This window comes from Protopterus annectens, chromosome 8.part0, assembly GCF_019279795.1.
Source record: "Protopterus annectens isolate FY-2018-M chromosome 8.part0, PAN1.0, whole genome shotgun sequence".
NCBI classification, from domain to species: Eukaryota; Metazoa; Chordata; order Ceratodontiformes; family Protopteridae; genus Protopterus; species Protopterus annectens.
Genome location: NC_056741.1, coordinates 1644375561 through 1644400548, shown reverse-complemented (window position 1 = coordinate 1644400548; position 24988 = coordinate 1644375561). Strand labels below are relative to the sequence as shown.

The following is a 24988-nucleotide window of genomic DNA, read 5'->3' as shown; positions in this document are numbered from 1 at the left end:
ACATTCAATGGTATCAACATTTTCTCCATGAGGAAGCATCCTACTGTGAAATGAAGGATCATGCAGCATGCTTCCTTCCATAGGCATAGCCAGACATATACATTGTACTCCACAGTGTCATAAATTTGTTTTTGACTATTTCTTTTTTTTCCTGTAGTAGGACATGTTTGAACTGAAACTAAAAAACAAACTGACAGTCTTACTAAGGTTTTGTTTTACTACATTATATATATTTTGTTAAAGTGTTTTTTATTTTTAGGCTGACTGGTTCCTAAATAAATGAATAAATATGTTTGTTTATTCATTTACTAAGGCATGGTTAAGCCTGTCATTTCAGGATTATGCTATCTAAATATACGATGACTACTGTGAAGGAAGGGGGCCTTTTATTTGAGTGAGGGAGATGCATTTTGGAAGATTATGTACAACTCCAAAAATCATGGCTATGACCCTGCTTCCTTGAAAAGCAGCATTTGCATATTGACATAAAGGATTCAGAAAGCACCATTCACATTATAGAGATGTTAAAAACTCCCTTCCCAATAATTTTTTTCCCAGAGAAACGTGCTCATCCAAGTAGAATGATATAACATGACCTGCCCAAAAATCCTCTCTCATTATCTGTCACACATTTTCTATTTTAAAACTACTTCAGCACAGGTGAACAGTCTTGTAAACCCTCCAAGGCCTCCTGCTCTGCTGTACCTCATAATCCACCCTCTAGTCATCAACATACTATGAATGACCAGTCACTCCACCCCACAGGTGTGTTGGATGTGCACTGCAGAAACTGGGCATGTCATTCCATGTGGTAGTCTTAAAAGTTCATTTGTGCATCACCTTCTCTCTGATGTATGCCTGTTGTGCAATCACAAGACTTGCTAAACATGAAACAGCATGATCACTCACAGCATTCACTGGAATACTTCACTGCTAGCCAGATAAGGCACTCGTGCGTTGAAGCACCAGTTCCCTTCCTACCCAGTGACATGCTAACTACTTATGTGCTGCTATAATCTAGCTACAGATTACAAATGACTTCACAACATGCAGCAACATCTTCATACTAATAGGCTGGTAGGTAAGCATCCCAGTGATACCTATCATCATAAAATCATTTATTACATCATTTCTTTCTATTAACAGTGCTGCTGGTAAATTTCTGCATAGTCTGGCGGCTTAAACTGTACTGGGATTGCCGTAGTGGCAGCATTGTATATTTGCTACAGGTTTTGTGCTTCAGTACTTTTACAGTTGTTTACATTCCAGTTTTACAGATAGAGTCATATTCTGCTTAAAAGTTGCATTCCAGTGTCTTTCTGTTTACTTAGCTTTCCCCTCTTCTTTTTGTCTTCCCAAGTCCCTAATGATACATTAAGTGCTCCTACTGTTTATATTTTTTCCCTGCTCTCAACTGTAAAAGCTAAAATTTCTGAAATTCTAACCTACCTGGGGTCACTGACCTGCAGCTCAGAGCCATAGCACTAAGAGAACTGAGACTTGCTACAGTTTCCAAAGTCACAAGGCTCCAAAATTGGCTTGATTTGATTGGATCCCTCTCTGGTAAGTCTGCTTTTTGCAGCTAGAATTTTTTCCTCATCCCTCCAAACATTTCCCGGTTGTGGTTTTTAAAAACCTCTCTCTCTAGCTTCTGCTCCTTAAGGCAATCTGACTTCCAAAGTCCCTGCCTCTCCTCATTCATTAGTATTGTGTTTATTTTAGCAATTTTACCACCCATTGTTTTCCATAGATTCATCATACTAAGTGCGCACCCAGTAAACCAGTACTGCTCTTGAATAAACCTCCATTACTAAAAACGGTCTCCCATTCAGTTTCCTCGCTATACTCAATAGGGTCATGAATCAATCCTCCACCATCCTTGGCAAATAGATTCATTTTATTGTTTTGTACTTCAGTTAAATGTATTTGAGGGCCACAGCTTTATTTTTTTTATTTGCTGATTTTGCACTTTAAATCATTTTAAAGGTCACTCATAATGTACTGTTTTGCTGACTATTGAGATCTGCACTTTTGAGAGGCCTTCCAGGCAGTGCTACTGTGTAATTTGCTACTTTGCATTAATTTCTGATACTTACTATACCCTTTGTCTCCTGTTTTTAAATTTATATCTGCAATATTGCCATCTCTGGCTTGCTCTCTTCTTACCTCTTAAGCTCTGATTTTCACAGTTGCTTCCTTTCTGATTGCTATTTTCAGTGCCATTTCACATTGCTAACCTGGGCCTGCCCGCTTCATTCGCCCTCGCTCTGCTACCCTACCCCCATTTCCACCCACCCCATTACAATTTCCTTTATAACATCCACTCCCCTTCCTTCTCCAACATCCAGTGACAAACTACTTCCTGTCAGACTCCAAATATATCACTTCCTTCCACTACTATTACACCCTGTCTATAACCACTACACCCTCCCTCAAAATGAAACATCTTATCATTACCACCTCACTCCTACTTCTCTCTGCTGTAACCTTTTATCACTCACACATTCCTTATTCTCTTTTATGCTCTTCTACCTCCTATACTCACATCAGTGTGCCATCCAACAACAGCTCCTAAAGCAATACAACGTACCCAAAACTTCAGTGTGCCTGACTATAAAGCCACCTATGACTAATGTCCCACTCACCAGGCTGAACAAGGAGAAAATTATAGTCAGCTGCCTGTCGGGTGCCAGGATCCACCACAAAATGCATGCACTCAAGTCACTCCACAACAAGTACAAATATGACTCTGTCATTGTCCATGTTGGAGTGAATGATCTGAGACATACCTCCCTGGACTACATGAAGAGTGACATAGAAGAGCTCTTAGATCATGTGGCCCAGAAAGGTATGACCCTAGCCCTGAGTAGCATCCTGCCTTTGCCCAGAATGACACCACAGTATAAGGACAAAATGACTGAGTTCAACAATTGGTTAAGCTTCTGGTGTCATTCAAAGGGGGTATCTGTCTGCCTGGGACAACATGACCGACAGACCAAGATGCTTTGCAGAGATGGTCTTCACCTTTCACCCCTGGGATTCAGGTTACTGGCTAAGGCTCTTGCCACCCCTATAGTGCCTTTTTTAGGCAAAGTTCAAAGGACAAAACCACCACCGTAACAGGTACAAGCGTGCAAAATCTGAAGGTAATGCTACTCAATGCTAGAAGTCTAAACCTCAAAATGCACTCTGTCGAAGTGCTCCTAATAATGGAGAACATCGATATCTGTGCAGTACCTGAGACCTGGTTTAAGGCTCCAGAGAGCACCCCTTCAATACCAGGCTACAACTCTTACCACACTTTTCAGCCACCACACCAGGACCGAAACACCAAAGGTGGAGGAGTGTCCATATTCACCAAGGATATTCACAACACCAGGCTAGTTGCCCAACACAATGCGACTGAAATTCTCCAGGTGCAACTAACATTAGGTAAGACTGCAATCCAAATTGTAGCTTGCTACAGATCCTCCACCACACCCCAAGATACTCACTGCACCTTTTTAAACATACTGGAAAATATTAAGATACAACCAAACACCCTAATACTGGGTGATTTCAACTACCCTGCCATTAACTGGGAAAACTACTCATGTACCAACAACTTTGCCCAACCGTTCTTGGAATTCATACATTCCAACGCCCTGGATCAACTAATCCTTAGTCCCACCAGGGACTCCAGCATCCTAGACCTGGTCATTATCAACATGGGAAATCGATGCTCCACACCTATAGTCACCTCCCCCCTCGTTAGTCAGGTCTCTCCATAAGCTAATCACCCTTGATATCCACATCCCACCCCCACCAAGTAAGGAAACCCCCATAAAAAACTTCTCCAAAGGCAACTTCATGTTACTCAAGTCAGAAGTGACAAACTTCATGACACCCATGCAGACAGGAAATGAAAGTTCGACTGCTGAATCCTACACTAAGGCACAGTATGGGCACATCCACTCATGCATGAATCGTGCCACCCCCAATGGAACCAAGACGCTCTCCTACAAAAAAAGGAAGCCAATCTGGTGGTCCCTTGCCATAAACAAACTTTACAACAAAAGGAAGAAACTGTTGCAGAAAAGAGGAAAATCCCACGATGCAAAAAACTCCCTTACCAGCCTCAGTAAGAAGCTGAGATCCCTCATAAAATCCTCCAAGCTAGTTACAAAAATAAAATTGCCAAAGATTCCAAAGACAACCGCAAGCTAAGATCCCTCATAAAATCCTCCAAGCTAGTTACAAAAACAAAATTGCCAAAGATTCCAAAGACAACCACAAGGCATTCTATAGCTATGTCAAGAATCTAAATGGTAATACTCGGATATGCTCTGAGCTACAATAGAATGGCATTAAATATACTTTTCCCATGGATATTGCCAATATCCTGGTAGATCGAGTCAGTGTAAACTTCAACCACCTTACACACCCTAAAGGGCCCATCTCAATACCGAAGGATTGCCAAATTCCAGTAATAACAGCCATGCAGGTTAAACATGCACTCTCCAAAGCTAAGAATACAGCATCCATGGGACCAGATGACATTCCAGGCTGTGTACTACATGAACTACAAAATGAACTGGCACCTCACCTCAGTGTCATGTTTAATCATAGCCTCACCTCAGGCTTCGTGCCCATCGAGTGGCGGACAGCTACAGTTATCCCATTCCACAAGGGGGGGGCTCCACCTTGGAACCCAGGAGCTACCACCCCATCAGTCTGACGAGCCTGATCTGCAAGGCCATGGAATGTATTATCATGGAACTTATAAACAAAGACATTGGCAACCTTCAAACACTAGACACAACTCAGTTTGGGTTCGTGAAGGGCCAATCTTGTCTCCTGAACCTGAATGACTTCTTTGAATCAGTCTCCAGAGCCGTGGACAAGGGTAAGATGGTTCACACAGCCTATCTGAACCTCGCCAAGACCTTCAACACCATCCACCACTCTGGAATCCTAGACAAACTTACTAAGCTGGGCATTAATCCCTATGTAACTCGATGGGTTGCCAACTGGCTTACTGACAGAACCCACACTGTAAAAGTAGTCTACTCCAAATCCAGCTCCAGACAAGTGGAGTACCTCAGGGTTCAGTCCTGGGACTGCTCTTGTTTGGCATCTACTTCTCTGACGTGCAGGCCAACTCTAAGGGACTCTAGCTAACAAAGTTTGCAGATGACTGCAAACTGGGAGCCATTATTGAATCCCCAAATGATGTGGATATTCTACAAAAGGGACTTACAAAAACAGATGCTTGATGCCAGAGCCATGGGCTTCAGCTCAATGCCAAGAAATGTATAGTTATCCCCTTTGGGGAAAAAACATGTACCTGTGAATTACCACATAGGTGGCAGTACACTAAACACCAAAATTGTAATAAGAGACTTAAAGACACATGTGGACAGTGGTCTCACCTTCGATAAACACATCACCACAACAGTCAGGAAATCCTTCTATGTGGCACACCTCATCACCAAGGGCTTTTCATCCAGAAAAAAGGTCATTGCCCCACTGCACTCATCCCTCATTAGACCCATTACAGAATACAATGCCCAGTTTGGTATGTACCTCTCATGACATCTGCAACAACTGGAAAGGTCACAGAAATACCTCACTAAAAGAATCACATGCCTAAAGCAGATGCCCTCTGCTGACCGTCTAAAAAAACTCCACTTATACTCCGTCGCATATCGCCTACTGACAGGCAATCTCTGCTTAACATACAAGGCCATGTCAAACCCAGAGCTGCTGGATCTGCTACACTTAAAGAAATCCCAATCCCTCAGAGACGCACGCTCCAGAGATCTAAACCTTGTCATCACGATGAACAAAACATGTTGGAGGGATAGGATCCTGACCCGGAGACTCCCCAGACTCTGGGATAGACTGCCCATACATGTCAAGCAGAGCATCTCTTTGGCCCTCTTCAAAAAGAACCTAGATGATTGGATGGGAGATAGGAAATTCACCCCGGGGATCACGTCAGTCGTCATGCTAGACAGGGGTCCAGGAGAGTAAATACTGTGGGAAGAAATATCCAGGGAATTGTTATGGCTAGGCTTGTACAGGCCCTAGGGCCGATAGCCTAGTACCAACCTTTGAACCTATACCTTTGACACTCATTGTACACCTTCCTACTTTCATATCTCCCCAACCCTTTTCAACCTATCTACCTCTTCTCTTCACAAACTGTCTATATTGCAAATCCACCCTCCTACCTACAAATCTAAACCCAAATTACACAAACTACATCTATGTACTTCTGTACTCTCTCTTTCCACTAATAACTTACTCAGATCTGGAGATGTTCACCCCCAAACCTGGCTCCTCCCCCTCTCCCCTCATTCAAACACCCCCCTTATCTTCTACCTACCTTCCTTCCCCAAACACCTTTCACCATACCCAGCCTCTTACACTAAACGCATCCATGTCCAAACACCTGACAATATACTCTTTAAATATTCAAAGCTTAACCAACAAAATCACCAGTTTCCATGCCTGGAAAAAATGCATACTAACACTCACATCCTTTCCTTATCTGAAACCTGGCTTAAGCCGCATATCACAAACAATGAAATTCTTCCACCAGGCTATAATACCTATTCCTTTGATAGATTCCCAAAAAAGGGGGTGGTGTAGCCATCCTCCACTCCAATAGCCTCAATCTCTCACTTTTCCCCACACCCATCCCCGACTTTCACCCAGCTGAACTCATCATCCTTAATTCTCACCTTAACCCTTACAAAATAATTAGCTGTTGCCACCATCTCTATCCCTCCTGGAAACAATTCATCCACTTTAGAGAATATCTTATCCTGGTTTTCCCACAATATTCCCTATGAAACCCTCACTTTAAGGCAATGTTAACCTAGATTGGTCTAAACTTAAAACTGACTCTCCACAACTCAGCATCAACTTGCATGGTTTCCATCAACTGATATCTTCGCCCACCTGCCTCCAAAAAAACTCATCTTCCGGCTCCATAATTGACTGGATACTCACCAACTCCCCTCACCACTACCACTACCCTACCCTACCAATCCAACCTAGCAACCACCTCCCCACCTCAGTCCTTAGATACACCATCCAACCCCCCAAATCCCACCTTTATAGAGATTGCCAAAAAATTAATGTAGTCCAATTCAGCTCTATTCTATCCACCAGTGACTGGTCAATTCTTAAACAAATCTCTCTCAATGACGCAGTTACTAGGTTCAATAGCATCTTCCTGAATACCCTAAACTCAATTGCTCCCTCTAGGAAGGTTAGAATAAAACCCTATCATGCTCCCTGGCTCTCAAAAGAAACTAAGTCCCTTATGCTAAAAAGAGATGGAGCTTGGAAAACCTGAATCAAAAAGGAATTACCTCTGCTACATAATTATAGACACCTCAGAAATCTTACAAAGAAAACAAACCAATAATGACAAAAGTCCTTTTATAACTCTGCCCAATTCAATAACAAATCCAACCCTTGAAAGTTCTGGTATACTATTAACAAAATTCTCTTTCCAGGCTGCCCTCAACTCCCTGTCCCTACCCAAATACATCTCCTCTAGAAACTGCTACTCTTCTCAATACACACTTTATTGAAACCATTCAAACACTCATACCTTCCCAACTGTAACAAAACTTCTCTGCCTACCCCTCCCAATCCTTCAAACTAACTATTCTCTTACATCCAGTTCCTACTTCCTACATCAAATCTCTTCTTCACAAACTCAAACCCTGCTCTCCCTCCACTGACAATCTACCTCCTAACTTACTCAGACTTGCTGCTGATTCCATTGCCTATCCAATATCTACACTAATCAACAGATCTATTCAGGAATCCACCATCCCTACCCTATGGAAACCCTTTTTTACTATTCCCCTGCATAAAAGTGGAAACTCTTCAGACCCATCTAACTACTGACCTACAGCTATTCTATCTCCCCTCTCTAAGATTCTCGAAAAATGTATCCACAACTACTCAACTAACTCCTCCAGCATAACATCCTTACTCCTACTCAGCATGGTTTCCATCCAAAGCACAGCTACTGCCCTCTTATCTTTTACACATACCACTGACAAAGCCCTAGACAATAAACTCACATCATGTCTCTTCCTTGACCTTTCCAAAGGCTTTGATACAGTCTCTCATCCCCTACTGCTATCTAAACTTGCAAATCTCAGTCTGTCTTCTTCTTCCCTTGCCTGGTTCTCCAGTTACTTATCCTGCAGGCAGCAATCTGTTAAATGGCTCTCTTCCATTTCTCCATTCATACCTGTCCCAACCGGGGATACCACAAGGTTCTATCCTGGGTCCCCTCCTATCTGATACCTTTACCAATGATATCTTCTTGTAAATTATCCTCCCTCATCCAATATGCAGACGATTCAACTCTCATTTCCATCTCAGACAATATCTTCAATCGCCACACTCTTACTCAACATGCCTTCTTATCCACTGAACAGTGGTTGTCCAGGAATCTACTCATTCTCAACCCTAAAAAGACCAAACTCTTATTATTTTCCCCCAATCTCTATCTCACGTTAAATCCACCTTTACTATTACTTCCTCTAACAACACTGTTATCCAACTTTGGGGTCATCATAGATGAACTCAAATTCAACTTACACATCCTCCAAAGTATAAAAAATACTCACCAGCAACTTGGTTTACTGTATTGCAACAAAAAATTTCTAACTACAAATGCCAGACTCTCCCTTGCACAAGCTCTCCTCCTCCCCTCCCTTCCATATGCTGCCCCAGTACTCGCCAATATCCAAACTACTACTTTAAACAACCTCCAACAAACTTGCCACAAGATAGCTACATTTATCACAAACTCTCCATACAATACACATCACTGCTTTGCCCTAAATACTCTCCACTTGTTAGAATTCCCCCATCTTCTACTGCTGTCACAACTTCAAATGTTACACTTCATTCTTTACAAACCTTCATCCTGCCCTGCTCTCTCTTCCTTCATCTCTATCTGCACTTCTCCACGGACTCTCCATACCTCTAATCAGCTACTAGAAATCTACCAACCCCAAAAAATAGATGGCAAACTCCTATATAAACACTCCGTTGCCCAAGCCTGGAACAAACTCCCAAGAGACATTTGTTCCATCATTCACTCATTCCACTTTAAAGAAAAACTCAGACTTCATCTTCTTAACTCCAAAATATGTCCTTGCCAAGTCCCTACTTAAGCTCCCCACAACCCTACTATGTACCTTTTCAGTCCCTCCACATACAGCTAAGTACTCCACTATTGCAGATACTTATTAAACTCTACAATCAATACTGTTGGACTTAACTCGTTTTGCAAATATGTAAATATATTTTTAGTCTGTAAAAATATTGATATGTATATATCATGTGTTTGCATTTCTGCTTTGTCTCTCTAATGTTCTTGTATAACTGATTTTGACCATATTTTTACTCAGAAGTTTGATTCTCTGTAAACTGTTTGTGTTTTTGCGTTTTTTTTTTTCAGGGGGGGGGGTTTCTCCTCGGGTCTCCACTGAAAATGGGCCTCAAGCCCAGCTGGACCCAATGCGGTTAACAAATTCTTTGTATCCTGAAGTGTATTTCTTACTTGTTACATTATCTTTGTCACTGTGGCCCCAGTTGTGGATGGAAGGGGTCTCTGGCAAGTTTGATTACACAGTTAAAGTACAAGTAGCTAACTAAATAAATATGCCCTGAGCCATGTCTCATGAGACACTCCCAGAGACCTGTTCCATTGGCAAGTATATTTTCAAACTGTAGACAGCCCCACTTCCACTGGCTACATTCCTCTGGTAGTGCAGTACAGTATGCTCAGATACCTGCAGCAAAATATTTGCTGTCTGTGCAATGCTGCACAACATGACAATAAGCAGATACCTACAGGAGAACCAGGAGACTCCATGGGGGTTGAAATACCTGCCAAGTTATCATCAATAAAAAACTCAGCAGGTGGATGTACTCACTGTCCTGTGATCCACAGCTCTATGCAGAAATTGCAGGCCCTCATGTAAACAGACCAGTTGTCAAAGTATAAGGTTTTCACTTCCCATGCACAAGGTACAAGGTTCAAGCCTGACCTCCGGCCAATGCCTCTATGGAGTTCCCATATTTTCCGTGTGTGTCTGCTGAGTGTTTCCATCTCAAACTCACCCAGGAATGGAGTTGTGGGCAACAGCACAGACTTTAGATGGTGCCCTATAGGGGGAAAAGTTGTACAGTCCAACTGCTTTCTTTATCTGCTGTAATGCGCAGCATCCTCAAGAGAGAACACAGGTCACAGACTGCTCACTATGGCAGAGCTAGCCATTCAGTGATATAAAATATGGCTCTAGGTGATTCAGTTGTGTTGACTCATGTTGCCAAATGGGCAAAGGCATTTGCTGGTGATAAGTGAGTTGAGGATCCATCCTACTCTGATCTATACCAGGGACCCATGCTAACAGTAGGAAGAGTGTATGTGCTCCTATTGGCCAATGTGTACCTGCCATAATACCCAACAGCACTGGGTGAATAAGCTACCGGTCAGTGTCCAGTTGCCCAGCTATTACTTGGGACAGCTCTGTTGAATGAAAGCTGGAAGTAAAACCAATCAACCTGCCAGATATGAACTAAGAATGGCTACACTCAATGTAGGTTCAATAACAGGATGGAGCTTAGAAGTGGATGACATGATGGTACAGAGGAGGCTGGACATCCTATGTATCCAAGAGATAAGATGGAAGGGCAATACAGCAAAGACACTTGGCTTGGGATCCATAGTCTACTACTCAGGAGGAGGACAGGCTAGAAATAGTGTCGGAATTGTGGTGGTGAAGAGGCTTCAGAAGACAGTGAAAGATGTCATCAGAATTAGTGGCAGGCTCATTGCAATCAGACTCGAGTGAAATGATAGGCTGAGATTATGAATACTGCCCTAGGCTTCACAGCAGGATTGTGAGAGCGAGGAAGACAGTACATTCAGACAGCAGTTTCAGGACCTACTAGACAAAGCAGGACAGCATGAATTGCTCTTGATAATGTGTGACCTAAATGCAGACAGAACAGGATACAAGGACTGCTTAGGTCCACATAGGTGGGGCAACAGGAATAAAAGAGAAGCCATTCTAGACTTCTGTCTGGCAAATAGATTGATGGGGACCAACACATACTTCAACAAGACAGTTACAAGATCAAATACAAGAGTGGCCAACATGTAACTCGTGTGGACTTCCACCTAGTAAAGAAAGGGCACTGGGGTAGAATCAGCAGCTGCAAAGTCAACACCAATGAAACAACAGGACCACAGCTACAAGCAATGTTCAGCTGTATTGTCAATAGAGACTAAGCTGAAGACCTGAAAGCTGACTGGAGAAAAAGCACAACTGTTCAACAAATTACTCAGGGCTCTAATACCTCAAGAAGAAAAGGATGTATGTAGGTGTAGCTGAAGAAGAATAGCAACATCTCAAAACAGCATGTGTGAGGACTATAGAACAGATATGTGATCCAGCCAGGTATTGAAATAAGGTACATAAAGAAAGCTGATGGTGGAATGCACAAGTCCATTAAGTCATCACAAGAAAGAAGGAGTGCTGGAAAAAGTGGGAGATAGAAAAGATGGATCAGACTAGGAAGGAATACAGGTTGGCTAACAAAGAGGCTGAGAGAGAATTTGCAACAGCAAGGAACAAGGCATCACAGACACTCTACCAGCTTCTGGAAAGTGACTTGGGAGACAGTATAAAGAAATTATATCAGGTTGCAAGGCAGAAATAGAATGATAAAGAAAAGAAAGCCTTCATAAAGGATGCCAGCAACAACCTACTCACCAGTCCACAGGACATCAAAGGCAGATGGAAAAAATTACTTTCAGTAGCTTCTGAATGATGAAAACACCACATAAGCTGCACTGCCCCAGACAAAGCGTACAATGAAAAGGAGGAGTAGCCCACCATAGAAGTAGTAAGAACAGCGTTAATGAAATGAAGTCAGGGAACACAGTAGGCTCAGATGAAGTCACAGCACATATGATTAAGACGTTGGGTAAGACAGGGAGAGATGGCACCCGAGGGTACTCATAAGCAGAATGGAGAAAAGGGCTTATGCCAGATGACTGGAAAATAGGTATACCTGTGCTAGTGTTCAAGAACAAAGGGAACATTAACAACTGTGAGCCGTATAGAGGTATCAAATGTCTCACACAGCACAAAATTTCTGGAAAGGGCGAGTGACAAATGAATAAAGTTGTAGAAAGCAAGATGGGAGATGAACAATTCAGACTTTGATCAGGATGTAGCACAACTGACCTGATGTTTGCAGTGAGACAGACACTTGAGAAAAAGCTAGAGCTGAGGAAAGAGTCCAACTGGGTATTCCTAGACTTGGAGGGACCATAACAAGGTCCCAAGAAAGTGGATTTTGGCAGTCCTGTGGTGGTTCAAAGTCCCAGAAACATTGGTATAATTACTGCAGGCTATGTACAAGAACCCTATGGATTCAAATACAAACAGCATTCAATCTCACAGATGGGTTCCCAGTGGAAGTGGGTGTGCATCAGGATTCAGCTCTGAGCCCACTGCTTTTCATACTGGTGATGGATTACATTAGCAAACAGGTCAGAGGGGGCAGATCAACAAAGTATGCAGTCAATGTGGTGTAACAGGCAGACTCTGAACAAGAACTTCAGCAAAGGATAGGGGAATAGAAAGCAAAACTGAAGGCACATGGGATGAAACTAAGTACAAATAAGACAGTGGCAATGACAGGAAATGAGGGAAATCAGAAGAAGCTGAGAACTGAGATAAAAGGGAAAATAGTGGAATATATTAATAGCTTCAAGTATATGGGAGGGGTGGTTGAGGAGAAGAGAAGTTGAATAAGGTGAAAGCTAGAATTAGAGGGGCTGTAGCCAACTGGCACAGAGTGTCAGGGTAGTGCATGGCAGAAGAATGCCGATGAAACTGTAAAGCAAGGTGCACAAAACAGTAGTGTGACCTGAACTACAGCATGGTGCAGAAACCTGAGCAGTAAAAGCAGAGCAGTTGAGAAAGCTGGAGGTGATGGAGATGAAGTGCATGAGATGGGCAGTAGGATGCACAGTGTGGGACAGATGAAGAAATGAGGACATGAGAGCGGAAGCTAAAGCAGCTCCGACTGCAGGAAAAAGTCAAACAAATCAAATCACATTGGTTCGTGCACATGTGCATGAAAGCAGAAGACAGTGTCATGAAGATGATTTGTGAAAGGCAGAAAGAAGGCAAGAGTAAACGAGGACATCCACCAAAGAGGTGGATGGATTCTGAGAGAGACCACCTGCAACAGTCAGGCATGAGTGTAGAAGAATGTAGGAGAGTGGCACTGAATAGAGACAGAGATGATGACAGTTGACACAACACCCCAACAATATGTAAAACAATGGAAAAAAGTGGGTTGATGATGATATATGTTGACATGCATGCCCATGCAGTATGCTAATCTCTGCCATGACACCAGTGGCATCTGCCAGAGTATGAATCAATGAACTGCACATCCATTGATTTATACCTAGTTTGACACCTAGGTTAGGGCAGTGAGTTTGAGACATGGCACCAATGTCCACCAACACGCTGCTATTTAGTGTTGTCTTTATGCTCTTTGGTAATGTCACTGCCCACTGCTGTTGCTGTGTGAGCTGGGGAAAATTATCCACCATGTGCTGGGCTGCCAGAGATGACTTGTTCGTCCATACCTAGTGGAGAGGGATATGTTCCACTGACAACCCAATTGTGTCAGTGGATGTGAATGGTGGGATGCCTCAAATGTACCAATAACTGCCAGCGGCACTGTGCTATCTGACTTTGCCATGGGTAGGCTGCCATCACTGTCAGACACCAAAGCTTGTCCTCTTCTATTAAGGCAGACAGGCACTCATGTTTACAACTGAAGATGTGTGACAATTCTAAACCTCAGTGCTATAACAGCATTTCAGGAAGCATGCAATACACAGAATAAAGACCTGTGGACCTAGGTGTATGCTGCAGTGCCTGCATCCCAAACATGGTTAGGTTTACCATCACAAAACTCATGTCAGTGGTGTGCCCCTAAACCTTACTAGTGCCTTAAGCTGCTGCTGACTTGGTGCATCTCCAGCAAAGACCTACAATGTTGCCAGCAGTCCAGCTGCAACATCTGGGACTCCCACCAGGTATTAGTGTCATCTCACTGTCTCCAGGCAGATACCAAGAATTCCTCTGTCAGTGTGCGTGTGGGGGGGACTGTAATGGTGGACCCCAACCTGTGGCCACTCTCTCTCATGCAGTGACTTGACTGTAGTGAAAACACGCAGTAACTGGTCTGTGACATTGCAGTGGATCTGCTGTTCCCACTAACGGCATTCAAATCCATAATGAGACAGTGCCACATACACTGCAGGAAAGCTTTGTCAGCAGTGTCAGTGCTTAGAATGCACGTCTCCTGCCCACAGAGCCTGCAGTAACAGCTTTTTCTGCAGATGGGATTTTCTAGTTGCTGACATTGTTCATGCACATATGTTTCTCTCATCAGCTGCAACAGTCCATCCCCATGCTGCAGCTGTCTGCAACAAATGACATGGCGACTATACTGTGCTTTCACATGCCACACCCCCAAAGTAACCCTAGTTGGAAACAGAATATGGTGTAACATGTGGTATGTAATCTGCCTATACAGAGCTCTCTCTTCTCAGGAAACAGTACCACTGAATGCATTTGCAGCATGCCCCATAAGCAACTGTGCCTCCCGCACCCCTTTTACAGTCTATGTAAGGTGATCTCCAGCAGCTGAGAGGTGTGCCTTCAGATACATACTTGTTTGTTTATGTTGCAACCCAGTGTAGTTATTACACCAACCCTTTCATTCAGTAGTCCATCTGGTGGGCTAGTGATGGATGGGCCTGTGCCCAATCTGCTCAGTCCCTTTCCAACCACCTTGTGTTATCGTTTGTACCATCTGCAGGATGCTATTGAGAAAACCCTCCAAAATTTTATGAGTACCCTTGGGTGCCATCTCTCCCTGCTGGTGGCTTCTGTTCCCTTACCAAAGCTGCAGTAATCAGCATTTCAATGCATAGAACACTGCAGTAATCTTTATTACCTGCTATTCTACAGCAGTACTGACAGCATAATAAGCACCACAACTGGGGCAGAGGCTTTTAATACACTATTCTAGGCTTATAGTGCTGAAATTATGCAAAAGCAGTAATTCTGATTATATGTTTTTGAATCATTCACAAGAGAGCAGCAGAACATCAACTCTACTTCATGGTACAGGGCCCGTGCCTGTGGCTTTTGCAACACATTAGGTAACCTGCACTGGAGCAATAATACATTACTGCCATGGAGAGCTGCGAGTGGCTATGCTAGTGTACTGTACATATGTTGGCAGAGGAATGCTACTATGTATGACAATCGGGCATCTGCCTCGCCAAGCCTCCGCATGTCTGTTGTGGCAACACTACTGTACACTGGCATTTGGCTGCATCTTGCTTTCATACTGCCATTCAATGTGTGTCAGTTTCATCAACATGCATCAATGCAGCTCAGTTAAAATGCCCATTTTTGGTATCAACCTGGCAAGTGGCCATAGCTTCAGGAAAGGCTGAAGGGTTCTGGCAAGGGGCAGCAAAGAGACAAACATTTATAGAACATTTTATCATTTAACAACATCTGAAAAAACAAAAGAAAAGTAAAAACAAAATTCCATTTTTTTCATCCCAGCTTTTTGACAGAGAGGGAAAAAGCAAAGAGTATAATCCAGAGTTCAAGTAGCAGCTCGGGTACTGAAATAGATCAGCGAAGAGGATGGGAAATGAGTAATTATTGCTTTCACATCCTAGGATAAGGGTTAGGAGGTTCCTGACAGGTTCTTCTACCACTCCTATGCTGTATACAGGGGCCAGAAGCAAAGAAAGCAAGTGCACCCCCCTTGTCTTTTCATGCAGGTGAGCTTGCATGCATAGCTATAGCGTCACAGGTAATCCCCTGCAGTAATTCAGGTGCACATGCCACCACCTGGGGTGGGATTAGGGTCATACAGAATATGCTCTCATTGCTCATATCTTAGATGATGTGAAGCTTGTGAGGGAGGCATACATCTTGGAGTTCTCCACCAGTGACAAGTATGATTGGTTGCTATAGGTCCCTGGTTTGGGTGGTAAGTCAGACTTAAAGTGAAAAGGGGCCACAGAAGCAGGAAAGCAGGACTCTGGGTGAGCAGTTGTACAAAGCCTCCTCATGGTTACCTGGATGATGGCCTACCCTGGATGGCTTGCGTCACACTGTGCTGGGTGAGTCACCAGTGCAGGGTGGAATGGGCTGTGTCTCATGAGTGAAAAGTTTGACGGTCAGCAGGTATAGGGCCAAAAAACATAAAGATAAAAAAAATAATAATAATTAAACAAAAGCACATTTTTACCTTTCATTATACTTAACTGCAGCTAGAGTTGGCATACTAAAGTAAAAAAGTCAAACAGAAGAAAGCATGAAAACAATAGACTCGGACTTTACTCACGTGGTCAAAGTGTTTAGGCCACAGGCTTTCATCTTTAACATGCGATCCCTCCAGTATAGCTTTGGAACTCGGAAATAATGTAAGGATCCTCCAAAAATCCGGAACTTCTCCCCTTCCAGTGTGAAGTCTTCACTTTCAGCCTGTAATCCAAGATTTCTTCTGGACATTTTGGCTGGTGTAAGGCCACTCCAATTGATCCTAAGTCCAGGATGGAAAAAAGTAAATATGAATGATAGCCGCAAACTGGCAATCCACTCTTGTAGTTTACACATCACAAATGTTGAAAGGAATCGGCTAAAACTCTAAACTGTTAAATCCTAACCTAAAATAAGAAATCTCTTAAAAATTAATGAGGAATATAAACATTCTGTACATCAGAATGGTCTTAAAATTGTAATTTCCAAAAGGATGCATGCTCTGCATTTCTATTAAAAAATCTGAATAACTGCTTAGCAATTGCTTCTGGTTTCAAATCTGTTTCAGCACTGAAATCATCTCAATATATCAGAGGACTGTGAAGCATGGAGTAACCATGAAAGACTGATGCTCAATTTTGCTGAATGAAAAAACAAAATACAGCAGTTTAAACAGAGCAAGCATCTCCCAACCTGACAAAAAAACAGCAAAGACTTTGCAAATTTCATTGTCACTACAGATCAGGTTGATAATTAACTAAAAGGTTTGTTTACAGCTTTCAGAGCAAGTGCCTGTTTTGTACACTGTGTACAGCTTGCAATGTTAACAAATATGCTGACACCATCTGTTCCTGTAAATCAGAAACTCAGCAATACAGACAAAGGAGGAATAAAATGATTTGGCAAAGTACACATGCCCACAAACACATGTAGTACTAAACCTTTTATCATGTGTGAGGTACAGCTACTAGTAGCAAAATGTAAATGGTAGGATTTGTTTTTACTTGCAGACATATGCATAAACTGTCAGTGCAACATAACACACACTCGCACACACATCATGCGCAAGCACACACGTGCACCTTGAAGCCATCCAGTAAAACACTCCCCTTGCTCCAAGTGTAGCATGGGCATTCTCCATCTGCCTTGCCATCCCATCACTGTCTTTCAACTGCTTGGTAAAACACTTTGTCTTCAGCACCCCAAGCAAGGGACATAACAAAATTTACCTCAATGTCCTGGCAGATGCTATTTCCTACTTAAGTACCTGTTACATGACAACAACCTTCCTCAGGTACTGTCTGTCCTATGGCAGTGACAGATTTCTGAAAGTCATTACTCTGCTGGGGGGGTGCAGTCTGATGACCAGTCACCACTTTGTCTTGTACTAGAAGGAACACGCATCAGGAAATTCAATGGCAGCTCTGAGGCCAGACTAAACTGCATTGGGTAAGCATGATGTTGATTCTGTATTTAACAGGATGATGATCTCAAGTTCCAATTAAACCTATGTCATCCATGAACATGGTGCCAACAATACTAACTTGAGTAATGTGCCTAGCTTAAGAGAAGACAACTGGAAGATGGAAATAAGAGGCCAAAGCCAATTATACATCCTTGGGGGAGAGACTACACTTGGGAAGCATCTCCAGTGGAGGCAAGGAGATGCACTCTCCACAAAGATGCATCCCAATCTGGGCAGCATAGACATGGATGGGATCTTATAAGTGGTATGGCTAAAGGTTGGTACTGAATGCAATGCACATGTTGTGGGAAAGGGGAATGTTGAGCACAATTTTAAAAAAAAATCTGACATCCCTCCAACAAAAAAAGCAGCAATTTAATTTTTCACACTGAATTCATGAAAGTGACCAAGTTACAGCAGGGACATTTAGCTCTCAAAAATATTTAAAAAACACATCTCATGTTCCGTTTATGATGAATACTTTTCCACTGTCCAGTATGGTTTTGGGGCTGTCAGAAATGGCTCACTTCTGAATGCAAACAACTTCTGCTGCCAAGATATATATGAAAGAAACGGGAAGATGACCAGGGGATACAGGTTCTTTGCAACTCACAAAGTGAATGCTTGTTCTGCAGCCCAGACCCTGAAATTTGTTCTTCTCTAAAACCTAAGAAGATTATCTAAAATAAACAAACTCCTTGCTGGCATCAGGCTTCTCTCTCTAATGGGAGAAACTGCGACATTCATAGATGTGAGGGAACCAAAGCATTTGGGCTACATCACGCTAGTTCCCCATGTATGGGTATGGACCATGATATGTAGTGAATACAATGCTGGCCTTACATGTGCCACAGCCGTGTCCTCATGAGCACCTACTCTGTATGAGCTGTCAGGGCCTGGCACATACGGTTCTGGGGAGTTTTCCTCCTGCCGCCACCAAAATGTGCTCCTTGACTGCTGTACAGTAACATCCATATTTTAAGTAGGTAAATACACTGGAAAACAAGGTCCTACATTCAGGCACTACCTATTCATAAAATAAGTACAGCTTAATAAATACAAAAGCATGTCAGCATACAGAAGACCAACAAAGCACTCCAATTAAAAAAAACATATTAGTAACAATAACTAATAAAAGAAGAATTCAGCAGAAGCTGACAAGATGTAAAGAGGAAACAATGTAGCTAAAAAGTAACTGCCAACAAATACACTGAAAGAAAGAGTACATTCTTAAGAAACCAGTAGCATGTTCAAAAAAATTAAACAAATACAAAAAACTGGGAGCTATGTGAAGCAGAGTACAAAAAAAAAATGTTGGAGGCAGACATGGCCCTGGCAATGCAATATTCCCAAAAGGTTATAGGAAGGGGAAGTGAGAAGTTAAGAGACAAAGAAGGCCTTGGATATTTTGAGGAAAAAGAATAAATAACCAAGGCATTAGGAGCAGCTAATGAAGGGGAAAGAGATAAAACAGGGCATGAGATGAAAGAAGAATTCAACTTGCAGAAAAAGGAATGTATTAACTATTTAGGGGTCTCAGTGGATTGCAAGGAAAATAGATGGGAGGAAGTAGAGGATGGTAAATCAATACCTGTAGGCTTGATATTTGAGGCAAGGTCATTACTGGGCTCTCAGAAAAGTGTGTTAGGAAAAACATATTTTAAGTCAGTATCCAAATGTACTTAAAACTGAAGCAGGCATGGAGTGGAAGATTGAATACACCCTTAATGATTAAAGAATGGGGATATATAGCTCTAGCTCTTAGATACACTACAGAGCAAGGGAAATTTAGGAAATTAGCATGCAAGTGTCTCCATTGATATTTATACACAACAGCCAGAGTTGTCAAAAGGGTTCCTATGTGCTTCTGGAGAATGCTAGAGTCGTGAGGGAGGAGAACGAGACACATTGTGCATGTAGTTCCCTACCATCTCAAAATATAACAATTTAAGTTTGACAAGGGGAACATGAAAAGGCATAAAACCTACTGAAAGCTGTTTGATCAAGGAGTCTTTTCTTTTGAACTTGACTAAGGTGAAGTCAGAGTAAATCAATGCCCTAGTGTCATTGCTGATGAAACAGAAAATGTAAAGAGTTAAACTGGAAATGAGAGATGTAAACTACGAGTAAAATACAAGGGATTTGGAGTGGAGATGTGTAAGATGACGCAAAAATAAGTGTATACATAAGAAGTGGGAATATGGAACAGGATAAACTACTCAGAAAGAGAAGGTTGGTTTGAAGATGGAAGAGAAAATGCTTAGGATGTCCAGAAACACTGTAGAGGGTTTTGGGAAAAGTGACCATTTTTGGGGCACATTCTCTTTTAGTGTGCCTTAGTAATGTATATGTTGCTAATGGTTTCATATTGTTTGTTATTTTTTCTGAAAATAAAATACAAAGAAATAATGAACTGTGAATGATCAGCAATGCTGTGTTAGAAAGGAAAACAAAGACTGATGATGACAACTGAATACTATGAGGATTGCCAAATATTCTGGAGACATGGTAAACGTTGGGAATAAATACGGTTAACAAAGGAAGGCATTTATAATGTAAAGAGAAGGCAACGAATGCAAACAAGCATTGAGAACTTCTGTTTTTTTTAGCTCCAGTATCAAGTTGTGTCCTGGTATAGAACGCCCTAAAAACTGAGAAGTCAGGAAAAGAATTTTAAGATGTCCTGTTTGTGAAAAGTGAGCAACTACTGGAGAGAATTAATGTGCACCATGTGTGAGGACCACACTCAACAGTATTTGCAGTGACTTTAATAAAAACATTTTGTTGATGATGAATCAAATAAATATGTTTACATGCTTGTTTATGTATAGTACAGACTAACTTATCCAGATGATTATCACAAACCACTGTACAGTGTGCATAACACTTTGCCAATCAATGCAGCAGTATGCATCTAGGGATAAACTACAATCTTAGCTTATGACTACCACAGTGAATATTTATCATATTGCACACAGACTCTCAGAATGCCACTGCCAGAAATTATCAATAAAGTAACTGATGGAATGAAGGTGCAGAAATGCTTGTATATAGGACTGTATTCGAGGAATGAAACCTCAGTCCACAGAACTTTATAAACTGAAGGTAACTGATGGCTTGTAGATGAGGGGTTAAAACTACAGCACAACAGAACATTTGAATCATCAATTGAATAAAGAACTAGTCAAGCCAAAAAGAGGGGCAGGAAACTATCTCCACCCCACCTCTGTTCATAAGGTACAGAGAAGCCACAAAAGAGAGAAACGGGAAGGACAGAGGGATGCAACACTGCAACAGTGATCAGTAGGGCATCTATTGTTATAGTAAGTTCTTACAGAACTGTATTATTCCTTTTCTTGGATCACCATTACAGTATTCGAGCTAGAGATTGTTAAGTGTAGATGGGCTGGAGACAGAAGAAAGACCTAGAAGGACAGATGCATCACAGGAGGTTCTAGGCATAGAAATGCCTCCACTTTGTAGTGTCTAGTAAAGTTGTGAACAGACAACCAACAGTGCGCCTCCAGTAAACATCTGGAGTTAATGCCTCTGAAGGTAGTCCCAGATGAGGAGAGGCTGCTCTGGTAGAATGAGTCTTCACACGGGGAGACACAGACTTGCTGTGCAAGGAGTAACATACAGAGGTGGATCTAGAGATTCAATTGGAGACTGTCTGTTTGGAAACTGACTTACCCAACTTACCATCTTAGGAGACTAACAGCTGGTCAGTTTTCCAGAAAGCTTTTCTCTCGTCTCAGTAGAATCCTAGCTATCCGTGGGAATGGAGGAGTCTTTCACCTCTGTTCTGTGGATTAGGAAAGAAGGCTGGCAAATGGATGGCCTGAGTGTGTGAAAGCTCATTTACTATTTCTGGCATAAAAGAGGGAATAGCCCTTAAGGAGACCCTGTCATTATGGATTAGGAAGGGATGGATGGCCATTAGGGCTTAAAAGTCTTTTGGCAGAATTAAGAGCAACTGGCAAAACTGTTTTCCAGGTACATAATTTTAACGAGGCTGAGGCTGCTGGTTCCAAAGGTAGCAAATTTATTTTTTCCAAAACAAAATTCAGATTCCAGGAAGGCGGAACAAGCCCTCCTAGGTATGTTAAAGTTAAGGACACCTTTTCATTAACTGTTTGACCTCAATTCTGGATAGCAAATGATGGTTTAAAGACATGTGGGCAGAAAAAGCAGACAAGTCTGCACTGATAGAGGAATAGGCTCATCCTCTTGAGTAACTCACACAAATAAGATAGATTGTGTTAAATCCCCACCCAGAGAGGATCTTCATTCTTGAGATACCAGATGGAAACTTTCCCACTTGGAGATGTAAGACTTTCTATTGCCTAAAAAGGATTAAGATTCTATCATCCAAAGAGTCAGGTGGAGAGCCTGCACCATTGGGGTGGATCAGAGAGCCCTTTTTCTTTGCAAGTCCACTTTGTGGAGTAACCTGCAGTGATGGCTCCTGGCTAGGTAGAGAAGGGGATCTAATGCTGCTGGATCACTAGCAAGATTTTTGAGTTGTCCCTTTGGACCTTCAGAAGAAACCTTGGGATTAGGAGGAGGGGAGAGAGACAGAGGAATGCCCCTGACCCCTCAGGAGAATGACATGATGTCTGTTCTCCAGGTCTGGAGGCAAGGGGTCCTGGAGCAGAACATCTTGAGTGGCCTGTTCTGGGATGACGCTAACAGCTCTACTTGAGGAATACTGCATCTGTGGACTATGTTCAGAAAGATATGTTCAACATCCATTTGTGAGGGCCTTCCCTGGACCACCTTGGTTAATCTGGGAGAACACTGTCTTATAAAATGTAAACAGTCTGAAAGGACAAATGGGCTTTTATTGTGAAGTCCATGCCAGCACAGCTAGCCTGCACAGTTGGCAGAACTTAGTACCCCCACCCCCCACTGTTTGTTGACGTACTAGACTTGAATTGGGTTAGGGAGGAAGTCTGCTTCACATAGATGGGGGACCTACTCCAGAAGAGAAGTTGTCTCTAGGATACATACCTGTCTCTCTAGCAAGTCCTATTTACATCACAAGCAAGGTTCAAGTGTTTAGAATGGGTAATTCTGGTGATGATTGTTTCGCGGATATGCAAGAGATCCATCAATGTGGGGAGTCATGAAAGGAGATACTGCCAACCCAGCTATCTGGAATTTTGTAAATAATTGTGTCTCATCTGTGAATGAGAACATGCTTCATATAAAATGCTTGTATTACAGATGTATCAGAACTGTACGCCATATTGTATAGACGTATGCTGAAAAGATATTTTGTAAAGTACTGAGCAGAAATGCATATACACTATTGTAACTGTCTAGATGTATACATTTTAACAATCGAACAAGAAGTTAACTTCAGAAGAATAGCTGAAAATAAGAAGTTATGTACCTACCATAACGTTCCATGTTAGTTGTCTTCTTCTCACCTTCTTTCTTGCTGGTTGGGTTCGGAGCCATCTACTAAAGCTCGAGAGCTATTTACTGGCTCGTGGCCTCCCCTTATCCCACAATGCTTGGCGCTAGATACCCAGATCTCATTTGGCAGAGCTAACACCATAAAAAAAAATTTAAGGACACCTGTCCAAACTACAAGGTTTACCTACAGTACTAAAACAGAGGAGGACGTAACACAGATAAGACTCAGCCAGAGGAAGAAGGCCTCAAAAAGGGACTCTTTTCGGTCTGTCCAGGATAGGGGGATGGAGGGTGGGACGCAAGAAAGAAGGTGAGAAGAAGACAATTAACATGGAACGTTATGGTAGGTGCATAACTTCTTAATGTTAAGTTGTCTATCTCGCCTTCATTCTTGCTGGTTGGGACAGCGTCCCTAGCACCTTAGTCCTGGGTGGCTCATCGGAACAGACTCTTGAGCACAGTGGAACCAAAATCAGCTCTACTGCTAGAGGCCATATCCAACTTATAATGTGAAATGAAGGTATGAGGAGTGGCCCATGTGGCTGCAGCACAAATAGATTCCATTGGTAGTCTAGCTTGAAAAGCTACCGAAGTAGCTAACGCTCTGGTGGAATGACCTTCAGGTTTAGTAGGGAGTTCTTTAGGTCTCTGCTGATAAATCAAAGTAATAATAGAGGACAACCACCTGGATAAGGTTACTTTAGAAACTGGCAGGCCCTGTTTGCCCTCAGCATAGGACAGGAAGAGTTGGTCTGATTTTCTTGTTTGCTTAGTCCTATCCAAATAAAAACGTAATTGCCTATGAACGTCCAATTGGTGTAACTTTTGTTCAGCTTTGTTCGAATAGTTAGGAAAAAAGACAGGTAGATCAATAGCCTGATTCAGGTTTGTTTCAGAAGGTATCTTGGGCAGAAAAGAAGTATTAGTCCTGAGTGAAACTCTATCCTTGTGAAACACAAGGTAAGGAGGACGAATACAGAGGGCTTGAAGTTCCGAAACTCTCCTAACTGAGGTGATGGCTACTAAAAAGAGAGTCTTCCAGGAGAGTAATTTTAAGGAACAGGAAGCCGCAGTTTCAAAAGGAGGGAGAATCAAGGATGCTAATATCAAGTTTAAATCCCACAGAGGCGGGGGATCTCTGACCGGGGGCCTAAGCAAAATAGTCCCTTTAAGAAAGGCCTTGCAGAGTTTGTGGGACATGATGCTGGTTTCTGACAGGTCAGCGTGGAAATTTGCGATAGCAGCTAATTGGACCCTAATGGTAAAAAATAAATAATGCTAAAAAATCTAGAACGTGATGGACAGGGGCTGGCTGTAAAGGGGTCTATATTCCTAGCCTCTGCCCAGCAAGAGAAACATTTCCACTTACTAGCATAAGTCTTCCTGGTGGTAGATTTGTGCAAAGAAAGGATGATTTCACGCACCGGCTGAGAAATATGTGGAAGCCTGGCTAAGGTTGGAAGTGGAGCAATCAAGCTGTGAGGTTGAGAGACTAAAGGGATTGGTGCAGCCCGCCCGACTGATGGACCAAGAGGTCTGGCACTGGGTCCAGATTCCAAGGCTGCTCCAGCAGATGACGATGCAGGAATGGGAACCAAATTTGTCGAAACCAGTAAGGGGCAATGAGGATCATCCTGGATCCCAATGCGGTCGCCTTCTGAATTAGTTTGGGAATTAGGGG

General features: G+C 42.5%; 1 protein-coding gene across 4 annotated transcripts in view; it reads right to left on the bottom strand.

Moving 5' to 3' along the window:
* The window catches only part of GLB1L2 (galactosidase beta 1 like 2), a 2046079-nt gene that overhangs the window by 1288683 nt on the left and 732408 nt on the right, over positions 1–24988 (bottom strand). For all 4 annotated transcript variants that reach the window (XM_044081172.1, XM_044081170.1, XM_044081169.1 and 1 more), the window contains exon 2: positions 16504–16701. In XM_044081172.1, the coding sequence (XP_043937107.1) occupies positions 16504–16670 (167 nt within the window). In that variant the 5' untranslated portion in view covers positions 16671–16701. The remainder of the gene's footprint in view (positions 1–16503; positions 16702–24988) is intronic.